General features: G+C 40.5%; 1 protein-coding gene across 2 annotated transcripts in view; it reads right to left on the reverse strand.

The window, feature by feature from the left end:
• atp2a3 (ATPase sarcoplasmic/endoplasmic reticulum Ca2+ transporting 3) overlaps window positions 1-18,556 on the reverse strand; it is a 55,926-nt gene extending 37,370 nt beyond the window's left edge. For both annotated transcript variants that reach the window (XM_034204230.1, XM_034204231.1), the window contains exons 1-3: window positions 18,166-18,556; window positions 6,504-6,521; window positions 5,796-5,878 (exon numbers count right to left, since the gene is read on the reverse strand). In XM_034204230.1, coding sequence (XP_034060121.1) covers window positions 5,796-5,878; window positions 6,504-6,521; window positions 18,166-18,283 — 219 coding nt within the window. In that variant the 5' untranslated portion in view covers window positions 18,284-18,556. The remainder of the gene's footprint in view (window positions 1-5,795; window positions 5,879-6,503; window positions 6,522-18,165) is intronic.
• Between the last annotated feature and the right edge of the window lie 1,665 nt (window positions 18,557-20,221).

Here is a 20,221-nt window from a genome sequence, read left to right on the forward strand (position 1 = left end):
ATAACGTAACCAGATGAGTGATTACAGCGCCCGGTATCATTTGACACACATTTGTATCACACAGATGCAGGACTTGCACACGCCTGTTATCTAACCGACAGGTCCGCACGCACTCTCCAGCTGAAACTCTCTCCTTATTAATTTAAGCATTTTACTTATTAATGTATGCAGACAATCACACAATCTATGTGATTTTTGGATTTACCGTGCCTCTCAATTGCCCGTGGCAGGTTGGCAAGGTCGATGAATCCTGAAGTTGCCCAAGGATTGTTCAGGGAGCACGAATCCTTGTCAAAAAGAAGACATGGCCAGCCAAATAGACGCTGAAGTTTAGCGCTTCCAGTTAGCCACTCCGTGCGGACATAATTGTCCTCATTGAACGTCCGATTCTCTCCCTTTTTCCTCTGCGTACACACAGCTCGAGTGCGGGCATTTGCCTGTCATCTGATTTAATTTTTAGTTGCTGCTGTAGCGGAAGTTTAGTAAAGTTATGTTTGATTAAGTACGCCAAATCTCCACCCTCCATAATGCTTCATTTGCTTGATAATTTCTAACGGCGGTGATGACAGTTACAGTATTAAAACTGATGTTGATGTGATTTGATTGGATGGCAGTGTCCAATCAAATCGCCAGCAGCCAGCCGCCTCTGAAGGGAAGCAAGAGGCGGCTAGCTTCCCTTGGCATGGCCCTGACCAATCACAGGTTGGCAGGGGCATCACGTGGGCCTCATCTGATTGGTCAATCCCTCCATTTTTTTTCACCAAGGGAAGCTAGATTCGGCTGGCCTCCTCTCGCAACAGTGAGTGCAATCTACTGTTTCACCATAACATCTAGAGGGGCGCTGTTTGTTTCACTCTTTGTAAAATACTCAATGAGAATGGGGGAGAGCCGGGCCGGCAGCAACACACAGCAAAGGAGAATTATCGAAACAAAACAAAGTGTTTGTATTTATTTATTTAAATTATAACTACAATCCGAAAAAACAGGGGAAGCCTGGCTTCCCTTGGCCTCCGGGAGAAAACGCCACTGGTACCGTCACGGTTCGGCACACGCAGTCACACGACGAATACGCCTTTTTTTTACGAGCGGGAAAAAAGTGTCATTCAGGGCAGTATACACTATATATAATCCAGGGGGCGGTATTGCGCCTAAAAGCTGTTTGCCAGCCGCCCTTAAACAACAAATGAAGAACAAGAAGAAACACAACAACAAAACGAACAAAATACAAGAAGAAAAGTTAGTATGGCGATTTCAGATAACACACAGGAGCTAGAACCCACCTGCTTCTTTTAAATCAGCTGTTTGGGAACATTTCGGGTTCCCTGTGGACTACAATAACGATGGAGTGTGCGAGTGGTGGATCGGACGAGGACGGTGTGTCGCCGTTGTTAGACAGCGGTGCGGTATGCTAATGGTAACACACGCCAAACATGCTAAATCATATCAGAAGGCATCACCCGGATTTGCCAATCACCGGAGCCCGGCAAAAGACAACAGCAGTTCAACAGCTGATCCCCGCTGTTTTTATAAACCAATAGACATGAAAGCCGTGAGACCAAAATAAATAACGGAAGCTTTTGGCATATGTTTTTCAACGACTTTGCGCTCTTGAAACACTTTCTTATTATTTATGATGTCATATTTTCAAGACATTCTTTTTAGCTTTACAGCTTGATGAAACCTTTTTGTTTGACATCAGCCATTATAGATAATATGGCCATCTGAGTGTACTGTGTATGGTTTGTTTTTAACTTTTTAATACAGTTAATTATTCAAAAAATAGTTCTTTATTTTTAAACTGAAACTTGCACTACTGTTCAAACATAAACAACAAACCTGGAATTATGCATTTCGGACTTATTTTTGCTTTTTCTTGTTGTACCGAACCGTACCGAACCGTGACCTCCAAACCGAGGTACGAACCGAACCGTGACTTCTGTGAACCGTTACACCCCTAATCAACACCCATATGAAACAGCAAAGAGATTTCTTTATGGATATTTTACAAATCACTCCTCTTTCAAACTGTATTCTTGTTTATTAATAACTTTTTTTTACTGTCATATAGTATTTTATACCCGTTTACTTTATTCTCTTATTTTTTTCTAACTATAATGATCAAGATGTGCCTTTACCTCACTGGTTGTAGAAAAAGCTTCTTATATTTGTTAGCATAGCTACCTAACCAGATGCTAATAACAACAAAGTTATTGACTGTACGATCAGTATGACAGATGAACAGATCACCACTGGGCTTACAACTAAAGACACAGCCACGCAAAAACTGCGGCATGTGTATGGCTCCTTATGGGGTACCGTAAGTGCTGGAGCGGCGTTCTGGTGCTCTCCGTAAGCACTACACCCCTGTCAGACGAGACATATACCACGTGGTGACACGTTAGGCTCGGCTCGTATTGTGTTCAAGGACCCTGACCTTGGCCAGAAAAAACAGGTCCTCGCTTGTTTAATTATGTTGCGGTCTAGATTTCCAAAAAAAAATCTTTTTTGCGTGCGTTTATAAATTACCTCGAGGTCCGTACCAAATGGTCTCGGTCCGTATACGGCCCGGAGGCCGGAGGTTCCCCACCCCTGGCTTACACACACAGGTGTTTGTAAACAGTCATTCACTACTACTTACATTTAATATCTAACTCCTTCAGCCTACTTTCAGCTACAGAAACCATTCAACTATTACATTATTCAGCTATTTCAGGACATTGAGGCTATACATTTAGTTGTTTATACCTTTTATTTTCAATATTAAGCTTCTTCACTATTTTTCCTATTCTTCCAGTTTAACATTTCACTTTCAAGTTCTCAACAAAGTCAACCATTTTGATTCAAATTATTTCACTTTTCTGCATTTCTCCGCTAAGTTCAGCAACACATTTACTTGGTTTTTGTAGCCAAAAGCAGCTACAGAGACCATTCAACTAATAAAATATTCAGCTTTTTCAGCTAAATTCAGCAACAAATGTACACAGTTTAGCATTTACACATATTTTCAGCAGGAAATGCATTTTCTAGTGGGAGTCTACTTTTCCATGATCTGATGGGGTTTATCAAGTGATAAAAGAGTATCTATCTCTCTTCCTTCCCCCCCGGTGTATTGAGCAGCGGAGTGCATGTCGAGGCAGACCAGAGCTCGGTCGATAGCTCATCATTCCCCATCATTGGGGATGATAAATCTCCCCTCTGACTGAGTGAAGATTGGAGGGCAGTCTTCTCAGAAAGGACGGTTTAAAAGACCCATTCAAAACACATTAAGAAGGGTTTGAATACCTTACTGCTACTTTCAAGCTGAATAGGAGGTTAAATTACAAGATGAGTAGGCTTTCTTTCGGGTTATAGAACTCATTAAGGGAATCTGGTGGAAACTTAACTTCTTGCTTTTGGCAATCTGATACTCACTTTAGCTCAGATTTAATGTTGGGTATTGAAATCAAAGCTTGATTGACAAAATAAATCTCTACTTACAGCTTTAAAACATTCACACCCCGCATGCATAACTGAACGCTGACACACATGGCGACAGATGACCCATTATATGTGAGTGTTTGGATGCTCAAAATGGAAAATCTAAATGAATTCCTATCAAGTTGCTCAGGAAAAAAACACTCCTAAAAGGTCACCTATTGAAAAATGTAGTATAAACAAAGAGGGCTTGACATCCAATTCTATTGTCACTTGATTTTTCCTATAGTCTCATGAACATTAACTCCACAGAGTGACGTGGCAAACCAAATAAAGATCAGCCTACTTTCTTTCTTCAGCTCAAAGGGAGGAAGTGCAGCGATTATGTCAGACGGCTGCTGTGGCTTTCTGTGTGGCTCTGCCCTATTAAAACTTAACTAGATAGACAGGCTTCAGCAATATTAGCAAACATCACTTTTGAAAGGAAAACAATGAAATCGTTATATAAACTGAGGTACTGCTAAAGAAATACCTCATTAAATATTGTTATAATATAGTATATTACACCAAGGTGGTATTGCTTTATATTAAAGTCTTTCATTGACGGTTATTAACACTATGTGTTAAAAATACTATTTAACATAAGCATCATCAACAATTTACCATTTAGATTAAAATACATTTATCAGCAATTGTCAGAAGCTTGTTAACACTTGATGGACTGCTTTGGAACGTTAATAAAAGCCTAATTTTCTAACTTCCTTAGTTTTTTATAAATGTTGATAATAGCATTACGAACTAATGTATTAAGTTTAGCTAATGTACCTCTATCAATTTGAAACCTTAAATAAGCTGTTTCTGTTTCTCATTTAGGATGAATACATACTTTTTATGCATTGCTTTTTATCAGCTCACTATGCTTTTTGCAGGTAGCTATTCTAAAGAGAGAACAATCCCATTATTAAAAGGTTAATGAAACCTCTTCTATGTAGCAACAAAGGTCAATACATGTTTCCACAAAGAGAGCATTTTATGCTGTGTGTTTGCTAAAACGTGGTTATTTAAACGTAATTCTTAACTCCGATCTTACCATTTCTGTATTTCAGATGGGGCAATTGTGAGAAGCATAGCTAAATGTGGCAAAAAAAAGCTAACCAACTTCCTTATTACCAAGTCACTATTGCTCATTACAGATGTAAGTATAAAAAGTTACCGAGCAGCCTCACCTGACCTGTTTTGTCTGATAATAAGCTTTAATCATGTGTCATGCAAAGAAGGAGAGTCTAATCTACTCAATTTGAATATATTCAAAATAACCAAATTATTCCCCGGCTAAGGTATGTCTTTCATTCCAGTTCACTCTGCTTTAGCCACTACCTGATTAACCTGGAGACAGACAGAGTAGAGAGAAAACAGAAAGGTTAAACGGTTACTATAGAAATATCAGAAGACAACCACTGGAAATGTGTTGGATCGAGCTTCTAGCTTTTAATATATTTGTGACCTTGAGTCAAATCAGGTCATAAGGAACATCATTTTAGATCCTGAGCCGAAACCACTCCAGGCAACAACAACAATGTAAAGCGTTAGGGTCGGTGCAGCAGTGGAACAGGGGCTGTGTTCCACCATAAACAACATTTTAAAGCATGATTTACATGGGGAAAAGTGTGCCCACACTCCAGAGTCCTGCAGTTACGGCCTAACACAACAGCACTTAGAGAAGATATATTATGTCATGTTCATTTTTAGAGCAACTTTCCTACTTTCAGAAATAGCAACAGCAATTCCATCCTCAGACTCTGGGGACGTACTGGAAAAAAACCAAGTTATTATGCAGTCAGGATTCCCTCACTCCACCCGTCCCCGACCTTCACCACACTCCGACTAAAACCAGGGTCACAGTTTGAGGCGCTGCAGCAGAGGGAGCTTAGACTGATCGTTTTTTCCCAGTTCAGCAGAAGTGCTCTGCCCGTTTCCCCTCACTGAAACCATATCTACACTGGGTGGAAAGGAAAAGCCTGAAATACACAGGTTTCCACATGAAAATAGACCACTACTGGTAATTTATCTCAAGATCACCCAAAAAAACTGGCCGTCATTTTGAACGATTAGAACATTGAATGAGGCAATGTAGCCATTTAATGTCCAGTTATTTTTAGGAAGTCGTGCTCATTCAAGGTTAGCCTTTGATTAAAAGGCTAAAAAGGTGGTTAATAATATTCTTATAATGAAGATTTATTTGTTTTCCTGCCACAAAAAAGGTATGAATAACAGCAAAAATATTACGAAAAAAACATCGGCATTGGCCAAATTGTTACTCTAGTATCAAATACAATCCAAGGTGAATGGAGTTATAATACTTTGGGTGTTACTGTACTTACGAAGGACACGCAGGCAGCGAGCAGCAGGATCCGCACCATGAGGTCTTCAAACTGCTCCGCCATCAAATCCCACAGGGACTTTCCTGAAATATGCACAAGCCTTTATGTTTAACTTTTTGGTGCAAAAGCAAAATAGAAGTGACAGCACAACCGTGATGAGAATGTAAGGAAACATCCAAGAAAACACAAATAACTAATGTGTCAAAGAATGCGGTTCATTGCAAATAAAAACCACTAACACATTTTTAAAAAAAGGGTAAAATTAGATCAAAACAAATCTAACATCCTGCAATCACTGCGACTTTAATTATTGCACAACAATATATCTAGGTGTTAATTGGAAGGGAGAACTTAAAAAATGAATATATTGTTTGATATCAGTTTACGTTAGTGTAATGCACAGCAACCACCACACCCCATTTAAAGTTTGAGTCTTCCACTCTCAAAGTGTATCCTTATTCTTAAGGGTGGGGTGGATCTGTGAGATGTATTGACATTGGTTTGCTTTGTACTGAACAGCAAAGCAACACAAATTAGTGTTTACAGAGGAGTAGCCTAGTGGAGTGTGTCCTTTGGTGAAAGCTGCAGTAGTGTACACTCCCAAAGTTCAGCCCTCTGTCTACAGAGCAGAAAAGATCCCGGCTCAAGACGGCTAATCAGCTCGTAAAGGGAGGAGGATCGCAGCGCACTGGAAAAATCAATATTTACCTTCTTCAGCGGGGAGCTCTGTGGATGTCCCACCAGGCCGGTTGTAGAAGGATCCAATTGGCAGGGCAGGAGAGAGTGATGGGGTGGAGTTGGGGGGGGGAGGGGGGTGGAGGAGAGAGACAAGAGCAGTTAATACATTTGATGAACTCCGTCAGACTGTGATATGCATGCAAGCGTACAAATTTCCCTGCAGGATCGTTCTGCTGGGTGATGATGAGAAGGCAGAACGGCAATACTGTGGGATTAATTATTATTATATAATATTGTATTATTAATCAGTTGAATAACCAGCAATCAAAGCCAAGGATATGCTATTCTGAACTCAAGATGTTTTATATTCCACCTTCAGTAGCTTTAGTGTAGCTTCAGGCCTCGCGCTGTATAATGAGAGCACTGTGATAAGAATCAGCTTCATAAAGCACCTCAAGGAAACTGTATGGTTTGTAATAATTGGCTATATAAATCCAATTTATTTAATTACATGAGACATTACCAAGGCCTTTTGTACCAGTATGACTGCTCATCTCATGATCTGGTAAAGCTATCTGAAATCCTGCCTCTTTAAAAATGCTTTTATTTTTAAATTAAAAAAAAGTGCGTGCATATTTCTTTGCAATACGAAATAAATGTTTCTATGCATTTAATTATTAACTAATCTAACCATTCATTCTCAATTAATTGTTTGGTGAAAATGCCCTTTATGTACACGTAAATGCAATGTTGGCATAATCATTATTGTTCGGTTAAAAACACATTAACAGTTGTTTAATGTTATCGAAGATACTATGAAACTGAAAATATTAACAATTAATGGAGTGGAAGCGATGCCTTTTGGGTAATTACTTGATAATAAAGAAATGACTGAAAACATTTTCATTTCCAAATTATTTCAGCTCCAAAACCGTGCAGGGTTCTATACATATATTTTAATATGGTAGATTTGGTCTGTGTACCAACAATTATTATTTTCTTTTAGGCAAATATTTTTGTAATTATTATAGAATATTAGCGAAATGGCAAACATTGTTATACTCAGTTTTTGAAGCAATTTATCAAGCAAACAAACATAGCATGAGTGATCATTTGTTCAGTGTTGATGTTATTTATTTCATTTTGGATGGCTCGAAACACGTAGCTTCAGGGTCAGCGAACTTGTGACTAGTATTTTTCTTTTCTTTTTTTATTCTCAAACAGTGCCTCAATTAATCAAAAAACTAATTGAAAGGTTTAAACATTGGACATAATCAATAGTTGGAGCCCTATCTGAAATGAATTTTAGAATTAGGCTAACTTTGCTCCGATTGTCCAGGCAATACTTTTCCTTTATCAGAGCTGCGGTGATCTCATTGGCATTCACACTGCAGCTTCACTCTCTCAACAGTTTTTTCTCAGTCTCAGTGCTAAACCCCCCCCCTTTTTTTTCTTTTCGTCATCAGCATGTGGGTAAGCTCCCACAAAAACAAACCCGTGAATCAAAACGCATTGCTCTTTTCTTTCACATCATCTTGTCATTTTTCATCTGTCATTTGTAAAGAAAAAGCTGGTGTTTTTCTGGCATTTTGAGGCAAGCTGAAGATTTCTTCTGATTTGATTACCAGAACCTGACACCCACCACACAGATGAGTCACTGGTGTGAGTAGAAAACACATCAGTCATGTTCTAAAACATTCCAATTGACAAGTACTGTTGATCAGTGCCACCACGATGAGAGACGCAGGCGTGCTGAGTCACTGGAAGATTCTCACCCAGTCCAACGCAAAGCTACGGACGAATGGCTCCAATGTAACAAACAACATCCATCACATCTAAGAAATGTGATGTACTGTATGATAATAAAATCCATCATTTCCAGCTGGATTTAGTGCATTTGCCCTCAAAGCCTTCATTTTATCATCTTCTCTTTCGGTAAAGGAGAATCTCTTGTTTAAACAGTGGAAACCTCATGTTTCTCCGCATGTTTTGACCAGACGGTGCTACACGAGTAAAGCACGTGACCCTGTGCACAGCCTCCTTCCAAAAACTAAAACTCTGCAGCTACATCATGACTTCTGTAATCGTTCCATGACTTCCAAATGTGCTTTCCCTGTAGTCAAAAACAATCCAACCCAAGGAGATGTTAGTTTTTTGAGAATACAGGTGAAATCATTTGCCTAATTTGGCTTGTAATGAAACCAGAGGGAGCTAAATGGATTGTACAAACAAGCTATTAAAGAACTGAGAAGTTCTTGGATAGGCATTAACGCCAAGAATATGATAACGCCTCCAGTCGGACCAAAACATGATCTGCTGAATATTATTCGTCTATTAGGTAACAACCTACTTGGGAGCGTGCATAATAATAGCTGATGAGTCATTGTAAATTGCTTTTCAAACTTGCTGTCTGGAGGGTTTTCAGAGTTCAGGTTGGACACGGTTGAACTCACGGGGGATTTTTGGCCAGCAGCAGCGAGGTGGAGGAGTGGGTTCTGCTGTTTTCCATGCTCCAGCAGTCTGACATGAGCCTGTTTCCCCATTACTGTGCCTCCCTGGTTGTATAATGTTTTTAATAGCAGACAGGCTGGCTGCGAGTTGAGTGCTGGAGACAAGAATTGACAGAGTGAGAGGACAAGACAGACAAAAGGGGAAAGAGAGAAGAGACGGGAAGGGAAGAGAGACAGGGCTGGAAGTGTTGGATGGGGTTCCCCGGCTTCCCTTTGCCAAGGATTCCCTCTCAGTCATCTGGCCCGTGTCAACCCAAAGGCTTGCCCAGGCACATTCCTGAACACTGACTTCACCTCTCTCCCTCGCTCCGTGTCCCCACAGCACCTCCCTCTCGGCCCAGACAATGAATAAAAGAGCTTGTTTACTCGCAGCAGAAAGTGAGCAGCGCAGAGCAGAGGGGAGACACTTCCTGGAGATAGTTGCCAACAACAGCAGAGAGCTGTGTCCAGAGGCAGGAAGAGAAGCAGGAAACATGGCCTGTCTGTCTCTCCGCACTGGCAATGGACATGCTGATAGAAGGAGCTCTCAACGCCAGCTCCTCTTCAGAATCCATTACTGAATTACAGCCCGGATTATCGAGACCCCCAGTCAACATCACATCTGAGTGTGGTTAGGCAGTATTAACAAGCCAGGCCCTCTTGTGCAAAATACAAACATGATAAAGTTTTCAGCAGTTACCATGGCGACTTGGCTCATGAAGGCTCCTCGAAAAACAAGCGTTTTCACAAGGTAATGTGCCAGTGTCTGTCAAAATGTACCAAGAATAACTGTTATGCAACCAACAGGGCCTTGATGTACAACCCCCAAACATACACACACTAAGTCTGATTATGTAAACACACTAGTAGCCACTGCAGGCTGCTAATACAGTTAGCATGAGTTGTTGAGACTAACCTTCAATTAAACTTAGCCAGCAGGTTAAAGATAGGGTTGGTCATTTTCTCATGTTGCAATTGTGTTTTTATCCCAACAATTATTTATAAATCAAAAAAGACTTAGCAACTGTCAGAGCTGGTGCTGCCAGTAACTCTCATTGGAGAATGGCAGGCAACACTGGGTTAGTGTTATTATTTTTTTGTTGACACTCTTTGACGGGATCATTTTCACTGAATACCGATTTCAAACTGCAGTTGGCACTGCAACACATTTAGACCTGATCTGTTTTCGGACTACATACTCTATAAACGTGGCACAAATTGGAATACAAAAATAAATATAATCTAAATCCATTGCCTGCCCCCCCCCCCCCCTCCAGGATCCTGTTCTATCCACTGACCAAAACAGGCCTATAAATACCATGATGGTAACTCCTAAAAACATAGTCCACTATAACTTCCTATATCCACTCACTCTCCTAATGTATTCCCCACCGGAAAAGGTTGAATGCATTACCCATATTAAATGTGAATTATAAATGTTTTCCTCTGACCTTATTATCAATTCTACACAGAAGGCATCACAGGTAACTGCAGAAGAGAAGTCTGTCTGCAGTCTGACAGAGTCAATGTTTCGACCATTTACATAAATGTCAATGGAGGGCTTCCCTCCTCTGAGGAAGTCATACGCAACGTGTTAAGTGGGTGAGTGTCAGCAGCAGCTATCTTTGGGAGCCCCGCTGACCTCAGAGCAGCCACCCAGAGGATCAGAGCGGGGCTGAGGAGGAAGTGGAACAAAGTCACTAATCACTTCTCTGCAGCATAATGACATGCAGCTCCTCTCAAATCATTATAGGCCCAGAAACTTCACTCTGGATTAAAGCTACTGCACTCACACAAAAAAAGACGTATGGCAAGATTACTATGTTGGCGATTGTGTTTGATCTGGTGAAGACTTGCACTTTACGTATAATTGTTATACATGTGTTTTACTCACTTTTTAAATACACGTACCAATTTACTGTTGCCATTGTAATTGGGTTAATTTGTCTCCCAACACATACTTTCGTTGCATATCTTAAATGTAATTTAGGTTAACTTCCTGTTTTATTTATATGCTTATATTTTTTAAGGCGAGTTTACACTGTTGACAGGAAGTTGTTGTTTCTATGGAAACGTGAAATGCTACATGATGTGTGTGTGTTTGTGCTCAGCTCAGCTCTGTGTGGATGTGTGTGTTCGGTGTATGTGTGTCCGACACCGGCATTTGTTTTCAAATGACCATGAACAGTAATTTACACACATCTGGCTAACTCCACATGTGTATTCCCAAGTGAAAGAAGTTCGTTTAATCTTAATCTCGATGTAGGCTAGTGCTAAATGCTGTCGGAGTGCACCGGAACGAAACACACACTTCATAAAACTAATAATATGGCATAATAATCGGGCAGTTCGATGTGTCTAACCATAAAAAAGTAACTTGTGCGAACAAGAAAGTATATCGTGCGCAATAATTAATCAAACGTGGCCTCGTTTTATTTATTTTTCTCTCTATGAACCCCCCGGGACTCCGTAAGGGGCTACGTAAAATGGCATTGTGTAGATAACAAAAATGTTTTAGAAGTAGATTCTCAGTTTGGTGCAAAACAGACAAGCCTTAAACTGCAGTTATATTCTTAACGTTAGGAAACTGTCTACAACCTGCTGACATTCCAAACCCTCAGGCAGAAGCGACTTTGACTTTAGTATAATGTTGCAGACTCTCTTGACAAAGAGGAAAAGTGTAGTTTCAGTAAGAGAAGCAAATAATGACAACCATGCACAGTGAGAATATACACAAGAAGGGAGGAATGATGAAATGCTCTGCTCATAACACTTTTCAGTTATTCTGCTGTGTTTGTTTAACTGATCAAACTGTATTCCTCTCCATAGTAGAGGCAAATGAGAAAACACAATCAACTGTCAGAGAGTTTCTTTTGAGCGGCTCATCTCTGACACACTGGAGTCAGAAAAAGAGAATGAGTTTCAAAGAGGAGATTTTATCTTTTCTACCCAATTAAGACAGATCCAGCTCAATGGCTGCTGCTGCTTCTTATTGGCTGCACTGCCTCTGACGTCATGAGGCTGTGGTCAGGGAAAAAGAGAGGATTTTCCCTCCTGATGTTACACGGGATGGCTCATGCTGGAATAAAACTGCTGCGTCACTGTAAGAGTAACAAAGACAAACCTGCATGTGAGTGTTGTGTATATTTTGGTTGCAGATTTTTACAAATAGTGTGTGTTACTGAAAAACCTGTTCTTAACTACTTCATCAACAATGCTTTTTGGTCAATCTGATTAAGACACTTCATTCTCCACAAACATTGGAGATTATCTGAGTCGTGACAGAGTGTAGCTGCGGAGGATTACCAAAGATAAGATATATTCTACTGCGTACATCCGCTGCAAACATTTACTGTTTGTTTCACATTAGATGCAGGTTTAAATAAACAGTCAGATGCACACAGAATAAGTGCGTTGCTCCACATTCGAGAAGTCGCAGTATATGATGAGTTGTGCTGGCAGAGGAAAAGGAAAAGGGCCTGTCAACAGAGCAGGACATGCATGAGGTGATTAGCTCGTATCTCTTCAGGGCTCGCAGCTTCCTCTTTAAAGTCACAGCTGTGCCAATTGAAGAACCAATTTTGAAAAACAGGGTAGAGAGTAGCGAGTAGGATGGCAACCAGCATCCCAGTAGCCAATCAGATAATCGAAATTCTGTTTTAAAAAAAAGTCAGCAATCCCCCGAACAGCAGTCTGAAACATCTATGTTAACACTTTGCTATTAATAGGTTTTTTTTGGGTTTAGAAACCAGAGCAAAACTTCTATCGAATCAAATGCCTGGTACTGTACAACTTCACCCATCAGGGCCCTGCAGCTATGGAGGTCATTCTAAGGAGTGAACATTTCAAACTGTGGAATGAAATGTGGAAATATTTTTAAAGGGCTTTAAATAAATAACACGTACCCACTACCAGTGTGCATGCCACTGTAAAAAGCCTAAACTTTGAGTCTACACATACAGGATTAAAATCTTCCTTGATGTGCCAACATTTGGTTAAAGGATAAGTGTGGTGATATTTTATATTATCACATGAAAAAAACAAAACCTACAATGAAAAAAATCCAAGTATTGTTTGTATAGCCTAAGTCTGATATATTCCTCATCTTCTTCACCATGCATGATGAAACTTCATTTGAAAAAACAAACATATTGAAATTAGAAAAGTCAAATATTTGTATATAAAACTACAATGATGGAAAAAGTTTGGTATCATTAGAAGTTAAAGTTTTTGTCTTTGAAATAATGAAATAAATACCAAGATAAGAAATTCAGGTTTGTGTCTCATATCATGACATGTTCTAGTTTGACACTGTGGCTCATTGTTTTATTGAACCTGTCCCAGTAGAGCGGAACAGGTTTACCCATGATCCCAACACATTACTTTATTAGTTATTTATCCAGCATACTATATACTATACGACTTCATGTTCACATTACGGCATGTCCCGAGGTCAGACACATACTGTACAACATATGCACATATCAGCCCACTCCTGGAAACACCTTTATGTGCACATCTCCTCAGTGGACCGTGCAGATGTAACAGTGCGTTACAGCCCCGGTGACTCAATATCATCATACCATAAGGGGAATGATGGTGACTGACAGATGCAGAGGTGGGTGGGAAGCAGGCAAGACAAGTGACAAGCTCCAACAGGAATACAGCTCCTTTGAAGGCGGTCGGGCAGCCCACTAGAACAAGGAAGTGACTCAACACCCCAAGGACTACATATGACTTTTTCTACAACTTAACTCTCCTTTTTCAACCCACACAACTCCAACACTGCAATTTAACTCAACTGGAGGATTTTCACACGACAAAGTGGAAGCCGACTTTGAAGGAGTGTGCTGCGATGTGTGTGTCGTGTGAAGAAGGAGGAGCAGGAAACTGCCGAACGCCTCTCGTATTTCAAACGCAGGAGCGAGCAAGCTTTTAGGTTGGGTTGCAGAACAGGGAGAGAAACAACACGAAGTGAGATCCTACAAGAGGAAGTTGTAATTGTTTTCAGGCTACAGCCAGAGTGGGGAGAGTGTAGTAATATTGCATCATGTAGCGAGGATGGCATCAACTAAGCACAAACCGCACCGTTGGAGGCACTTGGGACACAAGACAAAACATTGTTTCCGGTGCAAGTCGATACATTTCACAATCAAATCAATTAAATAATTTAAAACTACTTAAAAAGGGATAGTTTTGATTGTTTGAAGTTGGGTTGTTTGAGGTACTTATCCATAGTCAGTTTGTTGCCTAAAGTAAAACGGCTGCCAAAGCTAAACACTGTACTGCTGTTGATGGGGGAAGCAGCAAAAGCATGTTAGCCACCTAAACACATCATTGTCAGATTAAGTGTATGCTATATTTAGAATATGTTCGACCCTTTACCTTGCCGTCAAGACATTTGGGTGGGGAATCTCGGCTCTCTTCAAAGCCACTAGACAAAATAGGTAATTTTACCACGAAAAAAACACTGGGGTTGCTGGTACATCTTTGCCTTGATTAATAAGTTTGTCTGTGTGATTGTGTGACTTTGGGGTTTCAAAGGGTTAGTTAGGGTTCTCCAAAATCACACTAATATTAACCAATTGAGGCAGATGTAGACCAGAAACCCCACTTCTCCGCAAGATAAAATTACCTGTCAATGGATTCTGGAAGAGTATGAATTAATATAATGACTTCAGTTCCCCATTGGAGAAGGTTGTTCGACGGCAAAGTTAAGCCGTGAAAAGATTCTTAATAAAACGTACACTTTACTGATTGATTGTTTAAGGCAGGCCTTTTTAAGTTGCTTAAATCTGTATTGCTAATGTACCCGTCCACAGCAGCAGACTGCATTACTTTGCTAGCGTGACATTACTCTAACGGAATAACTGTGTGTTTCTTTTAACTGGGGCAGTGCAGATTGATAAGTACCTTATACCACACTTTCCATGTAATGTCTGAGATGGGCAGAAGCTCACTAGACTTTTAGCAGAATGCGCCAACCAAGAGATAAAGAGGCAGGTTTGTTGATTATTGTCGTTGATAACACACTATTCAGTGTGAAAGTCAACCAAGTATCTCACGTTCAACCCTGTATCATGATGGTAGAATGTCTTGCATTGGAGGTTGCTTAACCTGAATATGTTGTGCAATCAAGTTCTTCTCCGAAAGGGAGTGTCAGAGGATATTTTTAAAACGTGGACTAATTTTGCAGGCACTCAGACCCAAAGTGATTTATTTAAGGAGCTTTGATTAATAATGCTGAATGTAACTATAATTTGAAGTCGGTAAAAGCTTTGACAGTGTCATTTGTGAGGTTATATAGAGGACAATTTGCTTTAATGTTTTAAAAAGAAGAAGAGGAGGGGTCATTAAATGAACACCCTCCACTGAATCAGAATCAAAATACCTTTATTAGTCCCACAGAGGGGAAAAGGTCCTTCTCCCCTGCACTCCCTCACATGTGTGTCCTCTCCGCTCTCTGGGTCAAACCCTTCTCAAAAACATTGATTGCTCATGAGGCCAATAAGCCCCTTCTAAAAATGAACTCCATTTGTCTTTGAAATTGGGGTTACGAGTGCACAGGACACAATGCTCGAAGCTGTAACAGCACAAACATTCTTGGTGCACCCACACACACACACACACACACACAGAGCGAGTGTGTGTGAGAAAGACAGAGGCCTATGACTTCCTCAGAATTGTTTCACAATCAAAATGATAAACGCTCTTGTAAATTGAGGTGCTTGTCGTTCTCAACAATGAACGAGCTATTTGTGTGTGTGTGTGCAAATAAAAAAGGAGCTGCCATAAATGAAAGGTCAGCCGCTGCGGCAAGGACTGCTTTGTAGAAAAGACTGTCCAGTTGTGGCAGCTAAGCAAATTTTCCAACATCTCAGAAAAGGGATAAGAAACACTGACGCTGTTTAGAGGAGGTTTTATTGTCACAGCACATGAAAGTGTCGACATTAAGCCAGGAAGCCTAGACAGCGTTCACCTGTCTTTACTTACAGCGTGACATTGAAAGAAAAGTATTTTACCATAAAATGCACAAATCAATAGCATTAAGAACAAAGACAAATCAATAATCTCACCGAGATTTATTGATACATTATCAGATTATTTTCTTGTTGAACCAAGGGTAGGCCTACTATAAAATATATTTTTTTCAAGTAAAACATTTCTGTGCAAGGGTCTCAAAGTCTAGAGTAGTGTGTTCAAATGTCTTGTTTTGTCCATCTTTAACCAAAGTATATTCACTTTAATATGATATCAAAGGAAGAAATCTGCATATTTGACAAGATGCAAACAGCATTGTCTCCCATTAATGGATGAAAAAATACTGTAGCAATGAATAGATATAAAAGAACTTGCTAATTATTTTTCTGACAATCACTTAGATCAACTAATTGTTGAATCCTTCAAAGATTGCAATCTTTTCATGAATATTAATATATGAAAAAAGCCAGGAACCATGCAAAAACATCAGTTCTCACCAAGGTTTAAACTTCCAAGTTATGTATAGAAGCAACAAGGTCACACACAGACACACTCGTCTTGTGTGAATTGCAGCATTGAGAGGACATCTAAGCACACACACTTCTCAGATGTTTCTCCTCCAGCCTAGATATGTTGAGGCTCATCGAGTGTGTTAAACCTCTCCTATCCTACGAAGGATTGCTGTGGATGAGCCAACCATGTCACCTGGTCCTTCCTGCCCGTCAGTGCCACCTCCTACAGACACTTGGAGCAGAGTGACAGTGAATTCCCACTATTCCCCTCACCTTGTCCAAACTACATACACTGACAGTGTGACACACGGTGGAGATCTTGTTTGGGACATGTTGATTTAAAATGATCCTGCTGATACTGACATCCTGTTAACGGTGTCTCAGAGTGAAACATTGTGCATGCATGCCAATGAGAGTGAGGTAAGCGTACCACCCGCAGAACAGCTTTGAGCGGCAGCGGCCTGGAACACGACATCAAGGCTCACACAGAGTCCTTGCAGTCAACTACAAGGTCTGCGGTTTGTGAGCAGAGGGGAAGGAGTTAGCAACATCACTCTGCAACGACTTGTGCTTCTTCAATTTTGTTGGCTTGTGGAGGAGCAGCTAGAGTGGATAACCCCCTGCATGCCCCAAAAGGAATAAAGGGTATCCCTTCTCTCCCTCCCTCCTGCATGCGTCTATAATGCGCTCGCACAAGGCAGGATGTTCACAGCTAAAAACGAAAGAGATGTTATCTGTGGCAAGACGTTGCCTTTTTCCATGAAGTCATCACAGGCCCCTGGCTGCAACAAAAGGGCTTCTGTTTGACTGGCACAATGTGCCGCTCTGCTCCACAGCTTGGCCACACATGCAAATGACAGGCCGGGGGGGAAAGGTGTGGTGATGTCAGGTCCCAGCTTCACACGAAAATACTTATCCAACACCAGTGTCAAACATGAGGAGACTTCGGGGGGGGGGGTGAAATAAGCTATATTTTCCCTGTAAGGCATCTAGTTAATAACTCTAATTGCAGTGATAGGTTATTTATTTGTGATCTGTATCAAAATGTTAGATGGCTTTAGAGATCTACTTCCTTCTGTTTTCTTGTCATTGGAGCTGGAAAGTATACAGCCATGTCCAGAACAACTGTTGAAAGTGAAAACAGGTTGTTCAAGATTTTCTGTTTCATTATCTTCATTACCGTCTCATCCTCTTCCTCTCCTGAGCCTGCTCTGCACTTCCTGGTCTCTGAATGAGAGCTAGGGATGTCACATTACCGTGGTCAGGGTGGGGGTGGGGGTGGGGTACAATAAAGCTTTATTTAGTGAACTGTTTTATTTATTGAACTATCGTTTGACGCACTGACATAGTTTCCAACGAGACTTGACGACCTCATGGCACAATCTGAATAAAATGAAGTGGGATGAATGACATTGGTTTCAATTCAATTTGTGTGTATCAGGTGTGTATGCGTTGCCACTTCCCTTGATCAGGTGTGTCTCTGCGTGCCAACTTTAACTGGTGCGATGTGCAATGAATGATTTCAACATGTGCATCAATGAATGTGCCACTTACATTTCCACTGAGTGTGCGCCAGAGGAAATAGGTTTGTATTTATTTACGCACACGATTTGCAATATAATGGCTGCATTTGGATTTCCAGGCAACAGGCTGTACTACGCACCAATATCAAGTGAAATTAAACATTTTACAAATTATTTAACTACTCACCGTTCGGTCCATATTTCTCCACATTGGCTTTGACTTGCTCCAGAGTCAGCCCAGTGTTTTCGTTGACGCTGAAGTTGTCCAAAACTTCACTCGCCGATTTAGTGTGTGCATTTTCCATCTTGGCGGACTGGGCTTAGATGATCAGATCGTAATGCATGTAGTTGAGGAACATCTATTGTGGCAATCGCGGGGGGGGCGGGGGGTGAAACAAACAGCAGTAATTTCCTCCTCTGCACGCTGAGGTGGCTGAGTGTCGGTCGGTGCGTCACCTGTGTGTCCCCCCTGGAAGAAAAGCTCCAGGTCCGCGGTACACACGCTGCTGTTACTCTGTGGGTCTGTTGCTGCTGCTACTTCATCTCCATCTGAAGGTGTGCTGCGTGTGTGCCCGCGCGCACCGCCTCTCGCTGTTGATCACTCCCTCCTGCGCTCCCATTGGCTGCGCGTACCTGCGGCTCCACTTCAAACAGGATGCATGCAGCTCTGTCACATGTGTTTCTGACGTGCAGAATACATTGTTGTAGTAAACGCTGTTGTCGTTTCAGTGGGAAATTATCTTTTTGCTTATATATTTCATTAACAAGTACCCAAATGAATCTGATATTGTAACTCCCCCAACAGACATTTGCACATCATATGAGCCATTCCTGAACACTTGCACATTTCCTGTATTTGTCTTTTGAACAATACATGTTCAAACTACACTGCTCTTTCACCCTAAATTCTGTTATTCTGCATGTATTTTATGTTAGTAACTTGTCATATTCTTGTTGTACTTATTTATCTGTAGATTTATATGTCTTTTTTGTAATACTTCTATATTTTCTTGCTTATTTCCTCTTAGGCAAACTGTGTTTACGTGTGTAGCGTTGTACACCAAAGCAAATTCCTTGTATGTGTAAACCTGCTTGGCAATAAACCTGTTTCTGATATCTGACTTAACTCCTGAGCTAAAGGGGATACAAGGTCTTGATCAAGGAGTTGCAGAGGAGTGGAGACATTGTCCATTGAGATGTTTTCAAATAAGTAGATGCAAAAAACATTTTAAAAAATGCAACAGCGATGTCGCTTTAGTAATCATGACGTGGTTATTCAAGATAATCCACACACCTTATTGGAAGCAGTTACAGGAAATATTTTCTTCTCGTCTGAACTACACCCATCAACTGTATGACCAGAAGGAAGAATACTTCGATTTTTTTTACAATATTTATTTGCCACAAACCGCAAGACGAGTGCAATGTCGTTCCATTATATTAGAGAGAAGGCAGACATTTATATGGCTAATATCTTCAACACTAAGAAGAATAAACAGTCTAGATTGATAAACAGGAAGAAAGCAAGAGGATACATATGTATTTCTGATGTTGAACTGTTCCTTTAAAACAGTGATCTTCAAAACCTTACAGCCAGACTACTGCTGTTTATGCGAGAATGGTGTAGACTAGTATAAATTAGCATTCTGCACAAAACAGCTATACTAGTTTATCTAGTCAATTAGGCCCGTTTTAGGTTTGCTCTCACACTATGCAAGTCAGACAAAAAAACACAGAGTTATTTAAAGCTTACAGAGATAGAATACTCCCCAGGCTGTTTTCCACTGTGCAGTTTTCCTCAGAACTGACAAAAAAAGAGAGGAAAACATAGCTTGTAAATCGGGGTTTGTAATAGAGTCACAGATTAAATAATGTTACTGAAAATGACATGCAATCTCTGAAACATAAAACATTGTGTACTTTGCATATCACACATACATTGTCCCACCTTACCCGAGAGAAGGGAGGTGACCAGCTTTGAAGAATAGCTAGTTGGAGGGGGAACACAATAACATGGTTTATTTGTATTTATTTACATAACTTTTACAAGCATACAGCAAATGTTTTGCTTATGGCATTACTTTAAACATAAAATGAAATAATTACCATATGCAGACATTTAAAAAGAATATTAGAACATGCCATGTAAAACAACTGTAATTTGAACACAATCAGACATGATGGTGGGTTTGAGCTGCATAATAACAGCCAAACAGAGCGTCTCTAACTCTGACAGCTGTGTT

This window comes from Gymnodraco acuticeps, unplaced genomic scaffold (genome assembly GCF_902827175.1).
Source record: "Gymnodraco acuticeps unplaced genomic scaffold, fGymAcu1.1, whole genome shotgun sequence".
In the NCBI taxonomy this organism is placed as follows: Eukaryota; Metazoa; Chordata; class Actinopteri; order Perciformes; family Bathydraconidae; genus Gymnodraco; species Gymnodraco acuticeps.